This window comes from Rhinolophus sinicus, chromosome 13 (genome assembly GCF_057876585.1).
Source record: "Rhinolophus sinicus isolate RSI-liver-muscle chromosome 13, RSI-T2T, whole genome shotgun sequence".
In the NCBI taxonomy this organism is placed as follows: domain Eukaryota; kingdom Metazoa; phylum Chordata; class Mammalia; order Chiroptera; family Rhinolophidae; genus Rhinolophus; species Rhinolophus sinicus.
In genome coordinates this window covers 48,293,816-48,314,345 of record NC_142513.1, presented here as the reverse complement: position 1 = coordinate 48,314,345, position 20,530 = coordinate 48,293,816, and the positions used below count along the sequence as shown (strand labels likewise).

The window sequence follows — 20,530 nt, the reverse complement described above, 5'->3', positions numbered from 1 at the left end:
AAAGATTCAAAATTCTAAGATTCTAAGAAGCCTTTTTTTTTTTTTTCTTTTCATTTTGGGGCATGACCCGATTTTGTCTATCCTTAAATTAATTCCTGTTACCCTATTCACTTTACAAAATTATAAACAGCATCGGTCAATGTATACTAAGGTGAATCAACATAATACTGATTTCTAACACTTTCAAATTCTCAAAATAAGTAAAATATTTTTTAGAGGTCCAAAACCAAATTTTCAAAATGACATTTCAAGAACTTGATTTGTGAATTTATCACTGACTTGAGAATTCAAATTTTGAACACCTTCAACAAAAGAATCTTAAAATTAGAGCCACCAGCAAAGAAAGAAAAAAAGTTTTCTGCACTTCTTAACTTTTAAAAAACTTACTTCTTTATCAGACTTTCAAAATTACCCCTCATTGCAGTTCAGAGTCCAAAAACAAAAACGAACAGAAAGACTCCAGCAATTCAAATATTTATTTTGGACCTTCTTTGCAGTATACGCACATTTTCAATCTTGCACAAAATTATATTAGAACTAAAAACCGGGGGCATGCTGGAGGTGGCAGTGACTTGGCAGTGACATAAATGCAAAAATTTCACTCCACCCTCTCCCCCAGGGATCAAGCAAATCACCTCTGTGACACACCTGGTCTCCAGCAGCCTTGTGGGTAAGTACCCCAAGATTGCTTCCAAACTTGTATCTGTCAGACAGAAGAGCTAACAACTGGTGATAACCCCATGTACCAGCTGACTCATTTTTGAAAGTGCGACCCTCCAGCATCAGCTGTCACACGGTAAGGAGGCAGAGCAGGCTTGCAAAACAAAAAATAAACCTGCTGGCACTAAGGGAAGAGAGGCAGGTTAGAAGCTTTCAAACATGTAGGCGGCAAAACTTTCAAAATTCACAAGGAAAGAGAAAGAGAGGGAGAGAAAAATGAGGACACGATGACAGGAAAATTAAAACACTACTGCAAACAGGTGAGACACGAGCGAGACAGCAAACAAGTCCCAGTCTTAGAAGCACAGGATGTAACTGCCGCGAAGTTCTGAGATTCTGGAAGGGACAGAGGTTAGACACACCATCCAACGATAACTACATTCTATTTTCCAATTTCTGTTCCCTAAACAAGAGAATATGTAATTAGCATCAAAACATCACCAGACTACTGCAAGCACACTATATTATCATTTAATATTAACATACTGAAGCGAGCTCCTAAAAACCACTAGAGTCAAACCAAGTCATTTAAACTGATTCAGAACAACAAAGGTTGAAAGATTATCTCCCGAAACACATCTATCTGGGTCTGACACATGTTTAGCACAAGATGTTTTTACTCAAAAGGGAAATTGTGTTTAATCAAGAGAAAAGTGAACAAACCCAGAACTAGCAGAAACCCTCTTCCTGAGCTGAGTAGTAAGTACCAGTACATATCTGAAGAAACTGCTCGTCCTCCTGCTTGTAGGACATTTCTGTAACATTCTAAGTCATTTACCAAAACACATCCTCAAGTGAGCATTCCAAACTCGCAAAACTACGAGGCATCTAACATGCAGCAACAGTTTCCAAGCTTTGCTTTGGCCCTTAAAGAGTGTCTTTATTCTTTACTGTCAGGTCTGAAGAAGCAAGGATCCAGCAGAACATGCTCGTAATTTTACCAAATTCAGGAGAGATAATTGAAGGAAAAAGAGAAACAAACTACTGACTTAAGTACAAATCAGAAAGAAAAATTTTAAAACTGGAACTATAAGCAGGTAACATGAGAAAATAAAAAGGAAATCTTGGAAGAATCTCAATTTTAGGTCTTGATTTCGATCGCAGAAATGTGATCACAAACGCCCACTAATCTGACCGCTGCAGCATGAGCTAGAAAAGCCACGTGGAGGCTCGCTTCCAATTCTACTGGTGCAGCTTCTCCCGCCTGCAAGCCACTCCTCTCACCTCCACGTAGCTCTACGGGGCAGGAAAGTAACACTGGTATCATTCAAGTTGTAGAAACTTCTAGAAGTGTTTCATGAAAACTCTCACTACATAAGAGACAATCTTCTAAATGCATATTAAAGTGGTTTTTCAGACTTTTTATCATGTCCGTAACAAAATGTTTACTGACTTTTTGAGCAGCATTTTCCTGTTTACTCATACGGATGGGTCTGGGGAAAAGCCTGAAACAACTGGGAAAGGAGAGCGATGGAGAAGCCTTCACCCGTTAGCGGCTGTCCTACGACTACATCCTGTCACATGTCATGGCACGCACTTGACATGACGGCCTTTTCAAGGCCGTGAAATAACATCAAAAATTACCTTTTACAAGCTGTGGCCATTCGTTGACATCAGGGTGATCACAGCTTTGAGTCACTGATTAAAAACAGGTGTCACACCAGTCTAGCTGCTACCTTGATCTGAGCGTAGATTTAATAGCTCTAATAAATTAAACAAATCTTTTGTTAGAATGCTTTAATATACAAACCCGATTCACTGTTCAAAAAACAATCTTGAAAGCTTCAAATGAGTTGTCAATGCAATCAATGTTCACCAGAAGAACTATGGACATGCTTTCACGGAGTATCCCCGGAAGTTCTTTTCTTAAATGATCTCTTCACTTGAGAAAGTGGTAACAACCTCATGCACTTTTATAGGGTGTTACAGTTTACAAAGCACTTTGGTCCATGGCATCTTATTGGAGTCTCATGACCCAATCTGGGCAAATGCCATTGTAAGAACTAAAAATATAAATAAACAAGCAGCCTCGGAGTGATTAACTGACTTGCCCAAGATTCTAGAATTAGTGGTGAAGTCAGGACTACAACCCAGATCTACTGACTTTCTAACTGGGGTTAGACTTTTCTGATTTGTTTAGTTTTGCTATACAAAGTTTCACAATTTAAACATAAGTAAATGACTAAAGATTTAGAGTATGGATTAAGACCCCACAATTACGACAATATTTCGACGGGACCGGCAGTCACTGGGTTTCCCAGGCAGCCGGATGCTGAATGGAATCGTATGTACACATGCACACCCAAGTCTAGTCCACCTCATTCTATTACTTACGCAGGTCACCTAACACTGGCCCAAACCTTCCTGACAACGTGTTCGTTCTCAGCCATCAAGCCACTAATACTCACGTTCGTGAAAGAACGGCAAAACGGGAGCGCACGCGTCCTCCCTCACCTAGCATCTCCTGGGCCTCTCCTTCTCGGCCTTGGCTGAACTGGCCTGATCGTCACTGTTCTCACTTATCAGGCATCCTAATCACACTGTAGTTCTGGAAAGACAGGCACCTGAAATATCCCAGTGTCAAGAGCTCGCCGTGCAACTAGTTCTTCCCCTGATGCCTTCCCCACCCCACCCAACCGCATTCCAGGCCAAATCTGAGAAGTGAACTAAGGAAAACTGAGAAAATGAGAAAAAAAAGACTCTTGATAGTAACACCTTCGAAGTGACAACAGACACCCATGGAAGGTGGTTACCAGTGTGGACCCAGAACCCAGCAAGGTATCTGAGACCCAAGAGAAGGCTCAAATATGAATGCCTGCGCCCCGAATACCCCTGGCGACCTATGGACTTGGGCCTCAAATTCAGACAAGGGTGAGGGTTGGCCTGAGCGTATCTGAGTAACTTTAGGGGACTCCAATAAATGGGACATATCATCCCTGGAAGAAATCATTCAATTCCCCAGATTTTCCTATCACAACCACATGTCTCCTAATAGGAACCTAGAACACTGCTGAGGTGACAGGTGGAAGAGACAATGGAGCCCCTGAAATGAACAGTGCTCCCTCCCAGGTTCTCATAAGACTAACAGTGCATTTGGATAGAAGATCCAAACACGCCTAACTGTCCCCCCCTGTAAACATAAAAATGAGCAAGTCAAAATAGCTCTTAACTGACTAGTTCACTGAGGGGAATTCTCATGTAAGAGCTACATGCAATTTGGGAATTTCTGAGTCAGGCGCTCCTTTCTAGCCCCCTTTTTCATGAGGGTCAGTGTTCAACAGAGCAGACAGGCCGCAGCTGGTCTGGACTCGAGTGCGTCTGCTCACTCACTACATGGGAAATCTTGGGCAAGTGACTTAACCCCTCTGAGCACCAGCTTCCTCACAGCTAGAACTAAGGTCACGGTGAGCAGTAGCGATTTCTCGGGGCTGGCACGAGGATGAACAAACCAACACATAAATTGTTCCCCAACAGTGCCTGGCACATAGTAAGATCTCAACAACGGGAGCTGTTCTTACTCGTCACTCGGCCTCACAGCCAAACCTGCCCCTCAGGCTGCTTGCGCACGTGGCTCACTTCTCACAGCACAATGCCCTCCTCTCGTTTCTTCCCGAACCCCCCTGGGCTCCCTCAGACAGGCTGCCTGGTAGGCTGCTTTACAACGGCAGGCACCCAAGTTTGCTGAACACATTTGTCATTATTCTAACCGTGACATTAAGATATACATGCAATTTTGAATTCCAAAAAGTAAAACAGAAACGTACCATAATTCGCCAAACTTCTGAGGAGCTGGTGAATTCTAAAATCAGGATCTTACAGAGTTTTGACCTAAAATATAAAACAGCTCACTCAATTCTTCTTATACAGACAACTGGATACACTTTCAAAGAAAATGTTGTCTAAAATTATTATAAATGTGAATTAATCTTGGTAATATTTATGAATATCCACAAACATGCACATCAAGAGACAGGGCCTGCTGCGCCTGGCAGGACGCATGGAGGCGGCCTGGCCGGCCACGCTCACCGTCCTCGGCGCTTGGTGGCCTGGCCACGCTCACCGTCCTCGGCGCTTGGTGGCCTGGCCACGCTCACCGTCCTCGGCGCTTGGTGGCCTGGCCACGCTCACCGTCCTCGGCGCTTGGTGGCCTGGCCACGCTCACCGTCCTCGGCGCTTGGTGGCCTGGCCACGCTCACCGTCCTCGGCGCTTGGTGGCCTGGCCATGCTCACCGTCCTCGGTGCTTGGTGGCCTGAGTGCCTTTAGCTGGCACAGCACCTTCCCATCTTCACCCAAACCTCAGCGCTTGCCACCTTTCCTCTGACCTCCCTCCCAAAGGGCCAAAACACATGAAAACTGTTTGTCTCGTGCCTCCAATCCCTTCCGCTTTGGATTAAATGCCACATGATGGGCGTGTGCCATGTTAGGTACACATCCGGGCATCTATCTGTCCACTACTTGCCTTGGGCAGGTCTTTTGACCTGTGAGTCTCAAGGGTCAGGCTGTTGTGAGAACTAGAGACAATGTTTTAAAAACCATGTAAAACAAAGCTGCCTGAAACATAACAGGATCTCAAAATACGGTAGCAATTATTGTTCTTAAATCAAACATTTAATACATTCCTCAAAACTTGACTCTTATCAAAAACCAGATTCTGAACTTAAAGCATGCATCCAAATAACCACGGTAAATTCCTACCTCATCTGCATAAATCAGAGCATTTCTCAGCGGAACAGGAACTGGGGTCCATTCCCTTTTATTACATATGAAGAAACCAAGTCCCCAAGAAACCCACCAAGTGTCCTATAGGCTGATGCTAGAAAATAAACACACTGCATATACAGTGGACCCTTCAACACGGGTTTGAACTGCACGGGTCCGGATTGCTTTCAATAAATACTGTAATTGCATTTTCTCTTCCCTATGATTTCAATAGCATTTTCTTTCCTCTAGCTGACTTTATTGGAGGAATAAAGAACAGAATACATGTAACATACACAACACGTGTTAATGGACTGTTTGTTATGGGTAAGGCTTTCTCATGGCCTCTCCCCACGTTTCCGCCACCAGCCTGTTCTCAACCTCAGTGGCACCCATCTCCATAGCCCTCTGCTATTCTATTTGTCAGCGCCTCTAGTTGGAAGCTGACTGATGGCAGGGCTCCTCTTACCCATATTTTTATTTTCATAGTAATGAGGACTGTGTTTTCTTGACACACCCCCTCCCTACAAAAGAAGACGTCAGGATCTACGGCTTGACAGAGGATTTGGAGCTAGTTTCAAATGCCATCTATATGGATGAACAAACAAGGTTATCATTTCTTCCCAAATGGACACAAATCTAGTCCAATGACAGTTTTACAAAAGTTTATTTCAAAGACCACAAAAGTAAGAATAACCAAAAAATTTCACTTTCTAATAGCAGAATAGTATCTCTCAGGAGCTTGTTCTACTAGGGATTAAAGCACAGAATTTTAATCTAAACAGTAAACTCAGTACACGTCCTTCAGAAAACTCTCACAGTATCTCCTCAAACTAAATGTGTGCATACCCCATGACTCAAAAATTCCACTCCTGCATACACATCGGAAAGAAGTACATATGTTCACTAGAGGACTTTTACTAGTGGAAGGTTCAGAGTAGCAATATTCTTAGCAGCCCCACACCGAAAAGGTCACCAACAGCAGGATGACTGACCTGTGGTACGTCCCTAAAGCAGAATACAACACAGCAACTGACGGTGCTGATGGGGCTCAAAAGTAAGTTAACTGAGAGAAGCCAGACTCCACTCATGTCAAGTGTGAAAACAGCAAAGCCGAGCTACGCGACTGAAGTCAGGACAGGGGTAGCTCTGGGGGACCTGGGGGGCACAGGTAGTGACAGACGAGGGCACCGAGTGGCACAGCACCAGGGACTTCCGAGGAGCGGCTGACGCCGTGTCTGGATCTGAACGTGTGCTCAGTGTGTGACAGTTCAACAAGCTACGTGAGCACTCGAAGCATACTTCTGTATATACGTGTGTTGTATTTCAATCAAAAGTTTCTTTTTAAAAACTCAGTATGGTGTGAGCACTAGATAAGTAGGTAACTGGAGAAGAAAGTTTAAGTTCAGAGAAAGATCCAAAGGCGCAACAGGTGCTTCTGGTCAAAAGAAAACTGAACAACATGCGTGAGACGGCTGTTTTTAGACGCTGGTACAGGACTGCGACCCATGAGAGAACCAGCAGAAATGAGGGGAACCCCCAGTGCCAATTCCTGCCTGGAGGCACCTTTCAATGTGCAGTCAGCGGAGGAGGGACCCAGGCAGAGGAGAGCAGTGTCACCAAGGTGAGGAGGCGGATCTGTAAGACAGGCCCGCCAGTGAGGAGGGGACCAAGCAGAGAAAGGCTCCTGGAGCTGGGGCAAGAGGCGTGTGCCCTGAAACCGTCTCAGTGCTCATGCAGGATTGGGAGCCCCCCGCGCTCCTCCCAACCAGAGGGGGAGAATGCACGGAGCCTGACTGCGGCTCTTAGTAGAGGACTAAGGAGCGTGTGCCGTAGGAGCCACTAGCCTTAAAGACAAGTCTCTCGACACCCTAATACAGCTGTGAAGGGGTCCAGCTGACCACAAGGGACTTAGCCGGCAGCCAAAACAAAGCTGAATAGTCCAACGAACAACAAAATCTAGTCACTAGACAACAGGCTATTACAATGCCAGCATCCCATAAAAAATTACTAACTATACAAACAAAAAGGAAAACATGACCTAAAACCAATGGAACACTAATCAATAGATCCTGAAGTGAAAGAACTGCTGGAATCAGTGCACAAGGACTTTCAAATACCCATTATTATAAACATGTTCAAGGACTCAAAGGGATACATGAATAAAGAAACAGAAAAACATTAAAACAAACCAAATGAACTTCTAGAAATACAAACTAAAACATCTGAAAATATAATATGTGACACTGCCAGGAAAAGAAAAGAACATTGAAACAGAAGACAAAGCAAAATGAAGCACAGAGAAACAAAGACTAAAAATAGCACCAGTAACCTGAAGACATAATCAAATGGTCTGACACACATGTAACCAGAGGCCCACAAAGAGTAGGAGGAAGAGAGAGGATTTAAAAAATACATGTTTAGACATAATGGTTGATACTTTCCCAAATATGATGAAAGCAAACTCACAGATTAAAAAAAAAGAACTCAACAAACCCTTATCTGGATAATCACAAAGAAAACTAGCGGTAAAGGAAAAACCTTAAAAAAAAAAAGGCTAGAGAAAAAAACTGCAGGGAAAGAGAGACAAGTATAACCACAGACTTCTCAGAAACAGATGCTGAAAGGAAAACATGTCGACCCAGAATTCTCTATCAAGTGAATATCCTTCAACCTATGAAGGCAAACCACTCTCCACCCCCCAGGACGGCCACATCAGAAAGACTAACAGCCCCAAATGGTGGCGAGGTGCAGGGCAACCGGAACTGTGGTGTGTAAAACAACAGCGACATGATGACAAGCTGTGGCAACACACCGTAAAGATCTTACAACCCACTAACAACCGCATTCCCAGGTATGCCCCCAAGAGAAAAGCGATCACATATAGCCACATAAAGACGTCCGCACAATGGTTCATTGCAGCTTATCTGCAACAGCTAGGAAGTGAAAGCAGCCCAGGCGCCCCTTAACAGGAGAATGAAGTTACAAACTACTGACACATGCATTCACATGGACGAATCTCAAAAATATTACGCTGCGTAAAAAGAAACCTTATACAAATGAGTGCTAAGATACTATTTCCATGAACTCCTAGAGCAAGCTAACCTCACCCATGATGAGAGCAGAACAACGGGTGACAGGGAGGGTGCTGTGGAGATAGGAACTGACTGGGAAGGGGATGAGTCTAACGTGGTAGGATCTCGTGTGCAAAGGTGTGTGCATTTGTCCAAACTCATGCACTCCTGTATGCGGCACACTGTATTTCTCAAAGACCGCCACCACAATACACCCACCCCACACATCTTACAAGGTACCCTCGGCATTCGCCCATTAGGGGGTGGGATCTGTGTCCCTTCTCCTTGACGGTGAGTGGCCTTTGTGACTCTTTCAATCAGAGAGGATGACACACGTGCCAGGTCATGACAACGCCATGCACGTGTGCTTGCTCTTTTCAATGTAGCTGCCGTACAGCAAGGAAGGCAGTCACTTAGCACCACGTGTAAAGGCAGCACGTGAGTGTGCCAGGCCAGAGCGCCAGCAGCCATCTCCGGCGTGCCAGTGAGGCTCCCGAGGACAAGGACGCGGCTCCAGTCGTCCGCACGCACCGAGCCAAGCCAGGCCGCCCCGCCCACCTCTGCCCGAAGGACAGTCACCAGCAGGATATGTGACTGCTACACTCAAGGCATGGACTGTAGGGTGACTCGTTACACAGCAACAGATAACGGGACCAATACACTAAGTTCAGTTATTGACATTAATTACTGTTACTTGACAGTGTACATGCTGGAGTTAAGGATGACACGTACTAACATCTGCAACTTAACTTTGAAAAGCACCAAATAGATAAGAAATTAATAGAGAAACAGGAGACAAAGGAAATAGAGCAAGATGTTAATGATGGAATTGCAGTCTCTAGTTACTTCGCACCTGTGTAAGTTTCAAAGTTTTCCTCACAAAACGGTAAAGAATGAAATAAAGGCATTTTCACACAAATAGTTATGTGCGCACGTGATGTGCTGCCCAGATTGAACGCTGTAATGAAGAATTATTATTCAGCCCCATTCTCTCAGTTGCTCTGGCATCTTTCACTCCTCCCTTCATTCTGCACTCACTTCTGCTCTATGACCAAATCCTGCAGCTCCAACGTGTCAGTAATTCAACCACCTCTCATCACCCTCGCTGGCATGGGCGTGCCCTACCCAGCGTCACCTGTCCCCTACTTCCTGACTGTTCTGAGCCTGCCCTTGCCCTCTTGCAGTTCGTGTTCCACGTGTCAGCCAGTGACCCTGCTAAGACATAAGGTGGAGCTGCTCACTCCTCTGCTCAAAAACCCTCCATGGCTACACATCAGGCGTGAAGATAAAAATCAAAGTCCTTATTATGACCAAATGATCCGCACCCAACATTCTGACTCCTTCCTGTCATTTACTTTTCTACAGCCACACTGGCCACCTCACTGTTCCTCACTCGCCCACGCCAGGGTTCTGTATTCACACAGCCTTTGCCTGAAACGCTCCTTCCCCAGATATCCACGCGGCCAGCTCTCCATCTCTGTCAGTTCCTCACTCGGGTCACCATCTCAGTGAAGCTTTCTCTGGCCACCCTAAAATTTGCACTCATCCCCTCCACCCCCAAACGCTTGATACCCCACTTCCCTTATTTATTTTTCTCCTTACAAGTACTATGTAACACACAATATATACTTATATAATCTGTTTATAATCTCCCTACTAAACATAAGTCCACGAAAAGAGGAGTTTGGATGGGTACACTGTTGCCTCCACCAGCCTCTAGAAAAGTGCCTATGACACAGCAGGTGCCCAACACGCATTTGCTAAGTGCATGATGTGCACGGAGCCGTTGACCTGGGAGGATTTCTACAACAATGTGAAGGGAAGGAAAACAAGTACAGGATACAAGCTCAGTACAAAAGTCTATACACAAGCAACGAACAATCTGAAAATGAAATTAAGAAAACAATTCCATTAGCAATAACATCAAAAAGAATAAAACTCTTAGGAATATATTTAACAAAATATTTCTTTTGAACAAAAGAAGCGTAAGATGTGTGCAGTGGAAACTACAAAACAAAAAAGAACTAAATACCAAATAAGTGGAAAGACATCCCATGTTCATGGATCGAAAAGTAAAATGAAGGTAGCAATACTCTTCCTCAAATAGAGCCACCAATTCAACAGATTCTATCAAAATCCCAGCTGCCCGTTTGCAGAAATTGATACCCTGAAATTCACACAGAAATTCAAGAAATCCCAGAAAGCCAAAACAGTCTTGAAAAATAAGAACAAAATTTGAATATTCACATGTCCCAATTTCAAAGCTTACTACAAATCTACGGTATAATCAAGAAAGGTGTGTCAATGGCTGAAGAACAGACATACAGATCAATGGAAAAGAACTGACTCCAGAAATAAATTCTTACATTTATGGTCAACTGGTTTTCAAAAAGGGTACCAAGACAATAAGAGTCTTTTCAACAAATTGTGTTGGGACAACTGGATATCCGCACTAAGAGAATAAAGTTGGGTCCCCCTACTTCACACTATACCATATGCAAAAATTAACTCAAAGCAGGTAACAGACCTAACTATAAGAATGAAAGCTACAAAACTCTTAGAAGAAAACAGGTATAAATCATTATGACATTGAATTACGCAATGATTACTTAGATAACAACCCCACTGACAACAAAAGAAAAACAGATAAATTGGACTTCACCAAAATTTAAAACTTGTGTACTTCAAACACATAATTCATGAAAAAGAAAAGACAACCTACATAGAATGGGGGAAAAATATTTGAACTCTTACTATCTGACAAAGATTTGTATCTAGAACATATAAAGAATGCATAAAATCCAACAATTAAAATAAAACCCAATTAAAAAATAGCAAAAGATGTGAACAGATCTTCTCCAAAGATGGCCAATGAGCACATGAAATGACACTCATCGTCACCAATCATTAAGCAAATGCAAGTCAAAACCACAGCGATGCCTTCATACCCACAAGAACGGTCAAAGTAAAAGGGACAGACAGTAAGTTTGGGCAAGGAAGCATGGAAGCTGGAAAGAGCCCTGTACATTGCTCATACAATAGAATAATGCAGCCACTTTGGAAAGAGTTCAGCAGTTCCTGAAAAAGTTAAGCTGTTACCCAGCAATTACCAGCAATTTCACTCCTAGGTATGTATATACCCAAGAGAACTAAATGTGTATGGGCACACAAAAGCTCCTACATGAATGTCCATCGCAACATAAGAACCCCCAATGGAAACAATCCAGTTATCGACCGAATAAACAGTATGTACGGTGTACTCATACAATGTAATATTATTCTGCCATGAAAAGGAAGTACTGATAAATGCTGCAACACAGATAAACCGGAAGAAAACACTAAGCTAAGGAAAAGAAACCAGACACACAAGAACACATTTTATGATTCCATTGACAAGTGTCCAGACTAGGCAAATCCATAGAGATAAAAGCAGATTACTGTTTGCCTGGGGCTAGATGAGAAAATGGGGAAAGACTACTAACACAGGTACAGGGTTTCTTTTGGGGATGATAAAAATGTTCTAAAATTAGACTGTGGTGATGGTTGTATAACTGAATATATTAAAACCCTTTAAAAGGGTGAATTTTATGGTATGTGAATTATAGCTCTATAAAGTTGGAAATTGTTTTTTTAAAAAGACATGATTTTTTTTAACCCCCCTTAAAAAAAAAAAAAACATTCCATGTATCTGTACTTATACAGATATTTCTGTCTATTCGTGAGGCATTTTTATGCTGTTTTACACTTAACTGTTAAGTTTTAGAATTGGATGAAAAAGGAAACTTTCACTTCTTTTTATACTTAAAAACAACACTTATTTGTTTTCTGTGTTTCCTCACTTTCAAAAATAATTAATTCTAGATACCAATATTTGATGGAGGTGGGGAACTAACCATAAAATATAAGAGGTTCTCTGGAAAAAAAAAGTTAGAATTCCTGGTCTCACACTTTAGGGACTAAGTGGCCCTAATGTGTAACACTGAGGCCGTGCTGACAAACATGGGCTGTACGGCCGTCACACACACAGGAGAACTGGGGAGCACATCACAGCCCTGGAAGAGAACTGAACTCCCTAAAGCGACCCTTGGCCTTCTCGGCTGTGACCATTTCAGAAAGTCAACAAGCTGTGTATTTACCTACCTGAGTAACTACAGAGGGCAGACACGTGATCTGCTGACATTAACATGCTATCTTTCCCCAATACAGTATATTTACTTAAATGTTTTACTATGGGGCTTACTAGCAGTGAGAGAATTCGACGTGAGCATTGATCTACGTGTTGTCTATGGAGATCCTTTAGAAATTCCAAATTATTTTAATTTCCTGGCTTTAATGATAAATCACTTATTCTGGTCAACAATTCTATGATCTCAAAACAGAAGCAAACGTGCCAATATATTATTGTAAAAGTTGTCTTCATTCATCCAGCACTCATAAATGCCTGAAATGCACATAAAAAAAACAAAAAACAAACGGGGCAGACTACAAACATTAATTTTCTCATAGAATCTTCAATTCAGGAGTAAAGAAATTATGTCATTTCAGTTGAGAGAAGTACTTACTCGGGAAAAGCAGAATCTAATAACAGAGAAGCCCTAAACAAGGCTTCCTAAACAAGGAAGCCCCAAAACCATCCTTAAGGAAGGCTGACCTGTGTAGCATTTAGGCAGAGCCCAAAAGAATAGGTCCTGAAATCTGTTGGCTGTGTTCTGGGAAGACTGAAATGCAATGGCAAAGGGTCTGGAACAAGAGAGGTTGAATAGCTCAAGAAACTGAAAAAAAGCCAGAACTGTTAGACGATCCTAAACAAAGGAAGTGTTAGAGGAACGTAAGGCTGAGGAGGTAGAGGAAATCCAGATGATGTGGGACCTTATAGACCAATTAAGGATTCTGAATTTTATTCTAAAAGCAACAGAAAGCCAGAGGAGAATTTTAAATAGAAAGCAACAAGGTTAGACTTGTATTTTTAAAAGAGCACTTAAAAAAAACAAAACATATAACAATAAAAACCTCTCAACTATTAGCAGACAATAGAAAAAGGGATTTCTTACAAAACACAAATCATAAAGGAAAAGACTCAGATTTTGACATCAAAAATTGAGAGTCTATATCCCAAAAAGAATACCATCATGAGCAGTAAGTATGACTTTATCTTTTATTCTTATTTTGATAAATTTCCTGGCTGTATTGTAAAGAAAGATGAAAGATGATCTCCAAGGTCCTTTGCAACATAAATGCTGTACGATATGTTTCTTATGTTCTTTTTTAAAACAATTTTTTAATTTATGAAACGTTTAAAACATATAGAAAAAAATAAAGTCCATTCATATCCATTCATCTACCACCCAGAGTTAATAATCAAAGAAATGCAAATTTAAATGAGGTATCACTTCACGTCCATCAACTTAGCAAAAACTCGTACATCTGACAATCCCAAGTATGGGCTGGGATGCTGGAAAAAAAATGCTCAGATACTGCTGATAAAGTACATGTTGAAATATCATTTTAGAGAAGAATTTAGCAGTATCTAATAAAGCTAAGGATATTCACAATCTACTCCCCAGCAATTTCACGTCTGTGAATCTTCCTAAAGAAACACCTGCACAAAGAAATGTGTAAAAATGATCACTGCAGCATTATAATAGCAAAAAGGGGAAACTGCACCGCCAGCAGTGGGATACATCATTGCATATATGCATACAAAGGAGCACTAGACAGCAGGTAAACTGAATAACCCAGAGCTACATGCATCAACAAACACGTTTCAAAACAGACTTTAAAAAAAAAGCAAGTTGATGAAAGATATGCACAATACCATTTTGTAAAAATTAAAACACAAAACCCACACCCTATATGGGTACTTCGCTTATGGAGACACAGACACATGTCCAGTAAAAGTATAAGCAAGGGGATGAAATACTACACCCGAGAACCTCAGGGCAGTTACCACCTTAGGTAGAGAGTGGAACAGGGCTCGGGGGCACTGAGGCTGCCCCTCTGTGATTCCCCTCCCCCCCATGAGTATGTAAGACTGCATTTGTTTCCCAAACGGTCAAAAATGGCATAACTTATAGTTCTTCATGGTGGGTAAATGAGTATTTCCTATATTGCTTACTATATGCTTTAAATATTTTATAATTAAAATATACACATTATTTTAAAAAGCAAAAATGAGCATCTAATACCGAAGCTGGAAATGACCTTGGAGATCACCTAACCCAACCTTACTTTATAAAAGAACTACAGCCAGATCTCAGAAGAACATAAATGCATACTAGATAACGCAGCACTGGGGGAATGAGGTCTCAATCCCTTAAGAGCGCACCTTGGGAGGCGGCAGTGGTCAGTCCCCATTGCTCAGCATCTGCTGGCAGCTAGAAACACGCAGCACACACAGCCCTCCTAGCAGGAGTGATGGAACAACTTGTCAAACCCAGCACAGGGCAGAAGGACGGGGGTGGGGTGGGGTGGGGGGGTTACAGCAGGTCTTTGGCCCACTATCCAGGCTAAGCCCCATCCTGTCCCTAATAACATTTCTGAAAGTTCTTCAGCCTCGAGGCGTGCTCCCAATCAGTTAGTTCATCAACCCACAGCAGACAGCCAAGAGTCCTGCACTGCCTAGGAAGTGGTTCATTCATCCAGCAATTATACCTAAAATTGCACATGGAAAAAAAACCCAAAACTGAGACAGTCAGCAAATGTCTATTACCGTTCTCACAGAATCTTCAGTTCAGGAGTAAATAAATGATTTCAGTTGTGATAAGTGACCTATCTGTTCCCGTTGAGGTCCATCTATTTTCAGTTCACTCCTCCCTACCTTTCATCCAGCCCAAAAGATGGGAGATATTTTCAGGGAAGGGAGTGGACTGACTCCCTACTGAGTTAAATGAGACCATAGATTTTACTTTTCCATTTTGAAGGTCATTTGAAATATTTTGCACTTGGCAATAACTAAATTTATACAAATATGTAACAATTTGAAATGTAGAAATCTGGTTTTATGTATAAAAGGCTAGTGTTAGCTCAGCTTTTCTGATACATGATAGTTCAGTGTTCTCCTTTCAGCTTTAAAGAAGCACATCCATTCTGTCCAGCACAGGGTGCCCCCACTTTAGCTACCAAACTTTATCCACTTAATTTTCTATTTTCCCTCTTCTGACATGTGTAGTATGTGCCCTAGTCCACTTGGGCTGCTGGAACAAAATACCACAGACTTTCAAACAGCAGACATTTATTTCTCACAGTTCTGGAGGCTGCAAGTTCAAGATCAAGGCGCTGACAGACGTGTTTGGGGAGGACGAGCCTGGTCCTCACGTGGCGGAATAGGCAAGGGGGTCCCTGGCATTAACTCATGAGGGTTCCACTCTCACGACCTGATCCCCTCCCAGAGGCCCCACCTCCTAGGACCGTCACACTGCGGGGTAGGGTTTCAACACGGGAATAAACATTCAGTCTATAGCAACATGTGACAGACACAGCAAAATGTGAAAATGTGTAAGAAATTAAATATGAATGAAGCAACTGAAGTAATTAGGGAAACTTCATTTCTTAGGAGCTCTGAATCTGGATTATCTTAAACAGCATAGTTTCTATCACCAACATGGAACATGACACGTTGTCAGCCCACTTTAGGAAACTAAAAAAAAAATATGTTAATTAATCTTTGTGTGAAAAAAGATTTATCAATTAGTATACTTGTCACATACATTAGGTGTTCAAATGACAGGTATTTTTTAAACTTCCCAAAGAAAAACTTTAAATGGCAAATATGTAATACCCTTATGTGTGGCACAGTGCGAGGTTACCAATACTGCCACATACACACACAGAAAGTCCTAAGATAATTCATGAGCTGGCAGTAACCCGCATCCCTCCTTACGGCCTGTAGCTCAGTACAGAGAACACTGGCAGGCGCCCCATCCTTCCGGTTCCAAGGCAGCAGATCAGGCTTTACCCCTGGTAAGAGCTAGGACGGCAGCTCCTGCAGTGGGAGCGGCAGGGCTGGAGGTGCCGTCCAGGAAGACAATAAGGAGCATCGGTTTGAGAGGAAGCGGAATAATGCGAGGAAGTGACTAAATGTGTCCGTACTGAATGGCCCCGACGTGGTTGTTCCATTTCTTTTTACTGTCTGTATATTGAATTTGAGGGGGAATTCAGAATTTATTCTGCATCAGAGAACACAAAAATAAACGTGTTAGGATGGTGGCTACAGTCCACAAGGCATTCTAAGATGACCTCGCATTCAAGAGGAAGGCTGCCGAGGCAAGATCTCTTAGAAGCGAGACATGGATAAGCTACCCGTTTGGATCCACGGACACAGTGGTCATGTGTGGAAGGAAGTGCAGCACTGGGAGTGCCGTCACTCAGCCCCCAGCTACGGCGCCTGTGTGCAGCACAACCCGTGTCACAGGTGGAAAGGAACACCCTGGGTTACTGAAAGCATATGCAGTGGGCACACATCAGAACTCAAAAAGAGCTGCAAGCTGTACACCACAAAGAGACAGGTCACAAAAAAAGTCATGTGTTATTTCAGTAACAGTAAGGGATCTGTGTTGGACTAACCTCGATTGAGCCAGGTCAACTTCTGGCACACACCGAGCTGTTACGAGTCACCGCCCACACCAGACTTCACACTGGCCAGTCAAGAGTGGACCTCAGGAAGACTCACCCCACCGGTAGAGCAGTCACCCCACACACTACCTCCACGCTTCCATTTGCAGCACCGATGCTGGCTTCAGTCAATACGATCTTACGGAGCATTCTCTTCTATGCTCTACGGGTAACGTCTTACACGAGATTCCAGCATACTTCCTAGAATTGAACTTCTGAAATACTCTTATCTCGGAGATGCTACATCTTTTCCTTTTGGGTCAACCTTATGATCCACTTGCCATTTATCAAATTAACAGGAGAGGTCAAAGGGAAAGCAAATCACAGAAGGGATCTGACTGTGGATTAATAATAGGAAACGATGCACCACCAGCTATTAATATCTATCGTTTATTTCAAATGTAGTTACCAAATTTAAAATAAATTCACACTAAATATTTCTTAAAACACTTTTCTGTGAAAAGGTTAAAAATGTTAATGGAGAAAGCATGAAAATATACCAAGGTTCGAATCACCTACCGACCTGTTTTCTTGGGCAAGTCACTAATCAGTATTAATCCATTCTTTCACGAATGATCACATTTCAAAATCATAATCCTCTGAAAGAGACAAAGCAGGTAACACCGTCATCTGACAGCAGGAACAGAACAAAGGCTTTGGAAGCTAAATAACCTGCCCGTGACCAGTCAGAAGCTAAAGGGGAAGGATGAACCCACGATCTCCTGACACCAAGGTTAGTGCTTCTTCCTCCATGTTAATGGTTCTCGGTGGCTTTTGTTCACTGAACCTGTTGAGATTCTGAAGCACTTACAATTTTATATGTAATAGTGGGGAGTTCACAGTCACAAGGCTTAGAATCAAACAGTAATAACTGTCAGCTAAATCTCATGTGCAAACAGCAGTATTCAAAAAAAAAAAAAAAAAACTAGCCTTATTTCATTCTCAGCTAGGCCTTGTACTTAATAATCCTGACTTACCATCCATACTGGAATTTTACTTGTTAAAGATAACTAAGATCAAAGCACAATAGGTGGCATTTCTGAGATTAAATGAAAATGAAAGCTAGCAAAGAAATTTTTGTATGTATTTATTAGTAAGCAACTTCGTTTAAAAATCATTCATATAGCATCTTTAAGTATTTCAAACATCTCATGTCTGGGACATAGGATATGAGTTTGTAGATAACACGATTTCTAGTTGCTGAAATTTTCCTTGATTTCCGTTATTAGAAAAGAAGCCCTATCTCCTGCTCTTACTGCCATGGTCAGAAACGGTCCACTGACGGCATCCGTGACGGCTGCTGTCTAGCAACACTGGCGGAAACACTCCCAATCTCCACAAATGGGGGCGGGCAGCCACAAGGCAAAGCAGCCAGTCCTCCCGACAGGTAGGACAGGGTGCAGAGTCCTGAGCTGCAGCCCGGAGACAGACAGGTCTAGGCTGGCTCTGCCACCTGGGTCCCTTTAAGAAACTCACTTTAAAGCTCTGCACTTCAATTTCCACAACTATAAAATGAATGGAGTGATGGGCCTCAAGGACAGCCCCACTCAGATTTAAAATGTCTATGAATCTTAACAGACAAAACGATCATCACCTCAGAAAAGTATCAGCGAATTTACAGGCCACTGTCAAATTTATTTTAAATTTTACATACACACAAACACACTATGTGCCAGCACTGGTATAAAGAAAGGGGTGAAACAACGTCCTACAGAACAGCCGCTGGCTGGGAGGTGTGGGCTCCAGAGAAGCGCCCTAAGATGGGAAGGGTGCAGGAGACAGGCTCCAGTATGAAAGGGCTTCACAAAACATGGTGTTATGGGAACAGTCACTAGACACGATTCTTGCCTTTGTAGCCCCTACAGCTAGCTCAGCTCGTCGTAACCCCGGCAGGTACCTAAGAAACTTCTCTGACAGGTTACTGGTCACTAATTCATCCGCACTCAGGTAACACACTCTCCGGTAAACATTACGAGTCCTTGCCCTTAAAGAGTGAGTTCACAGCTGGGGAGAAAGAAAACGCTGTAAAGGACAATGGGCCAGACGCAGTGTATAAGGTGCTTGCAGGTCATTCAGAAAACTGGGTAGGAAGACTTCAGAGGATAATACCCATGTGCCTCGCTGGACTTGACTCTCAACTCTGAATTGGTTTCCTGTCCCCCTTTACAGATGACAGAACTGCAGCTCATCACGAGTCACCTGGCAAGGGCCAGACAACCAGAGTAAGCCAGAATTCAAAGCGGCGGATGTGCTCCCAAAGGTAAGTGCACTGCACATACCACAATGGCTTTCATCTGTACATTTCTTCTTTACATTTGCAGTGGGGGACTATCACACTCAGCCAAGAACTCTGCTGTCCTGAATGGTCCCATGTGTCATGCTGATGAAATGAGCATCTACAGCTTTACCCAAGTATTTTACTTGAAAAATCACTAGTGAAAATTTGTCTTCACTCCTAAAAACTAAACTAATTTTAACAGCTTCACATGTACTTAATGTTGCTACATTTTAACCTATACAAGTATAGGTCTAAACAAATGTGCCACATGACTGAAGCACAGAACCAGTAAACACTGTAAAAACTAACATTTACAAATATTATTTCAAGTGCTTGCGTTGAGAAATTCAGGTATGGTCCATAGTTCTGGAGTATTCCACTGCATATTGAGAGAAAACAGTCAATTATTCCAGATTTTTTTTGAGGGGAGAGGTGATGGGGCATTTAGAAATGACCTACAGTTTAAGAAATATAACTGATTAAATGTTACATGCCAAAGACACTGTAGGTACCCAAGCAACCTTGTTCAATGGACTGGACAAGTGGGATGAGAGTGTGTCTTCCTCACATTTCTGACTATTAAGTACCCCAACCTAAGAAGCTATTTGTTAAGCCATTTAAACAAGTGTAGAATTTGACACAAAGTAAGAGCTTATAAAACCTCTGAAAAGGAATCAAAAGACTACAATTTGTAACATTGTGTAAAGTGAAACTCCTCAGGAAACCCCTTGCTCAGAGGACGCTCACATACTGCCTAGCCCAATAACCACACTCAGTAAATACTGACACAGCAAGACTTTCTTAGTTTACACTCTAATTTCATAGTCATTTGATTCCTTAAATCTATTTCTTTTTGTTTCGTCACGATTATTAGTTTCTTACAGTGCTTCTGGTCATCTTTTAGGTTTATCAGCACCATCATTAAAATTGTATTCGTTTCATTAAATATGTGGTAAGTAGCTCAGATTTACAAGCCGGATCTAATTCTAAAGTTATTTCCGCTGTACCCATGACAAAACTTTCTTTTTAATCTCCCTAAATTCTTAACTCTTTTACATGGTTTACAAAATAATCTCTTCGGTGAGGGTACTTACTAGTCAAGGTGTGGGGCAAACACTTCTCATCCTGCTTGTCCAATTCATTCAACAA

The 20,530-nt window shown here is 42.3% G+C and overlaps 1 protein-coding gene across 7 annotated transcripts in view; it reads right to left on the bottom strand.

Annotated features, from left to right (window-relative positions):
- Nucleotides 1-20,530, bottom strand: part of UBE3A (ubiquitin protein ligase E3A) — a 78,134-nt gene that overhangs the window by 55,981 nt on the left and 1,623 nt on the right. For 2 of the 7 annotated variants that reach the window (XM_019753202.3, XM_019753208.3), the window contains exons 2-3: nucleotides 4,485-4,548; nucleotides 2,305-2,423 (exon numbers count right to left, since the gene is read on the bottom strand). The exons of 1 other annotated variant lie outside the window; for it this stretch is intronic. In XM_019753202.3, the coding sequence (XP_019608761.1) occupies nucleotides 2,305-2,324 (20 nt within the window). In that variant the 5' untranslated portion in view covers nucleotides 2,325-2,423; nucleotides 4,485-4,548. Of the gene's footprint in view, nucleotides 1-648; nucleotides 845-2,304; nucleotides 2,424-3,128; nucleotides 3,285-4,484; nucleotides 4,549-20,530 lie in introns of all 7 variants that reach the window. 4 more of the 7 variants (XM_074317681.2, XM_074317680.2, XM_088789312.1 and 1 more) reach the window with 4 other exon arrangements.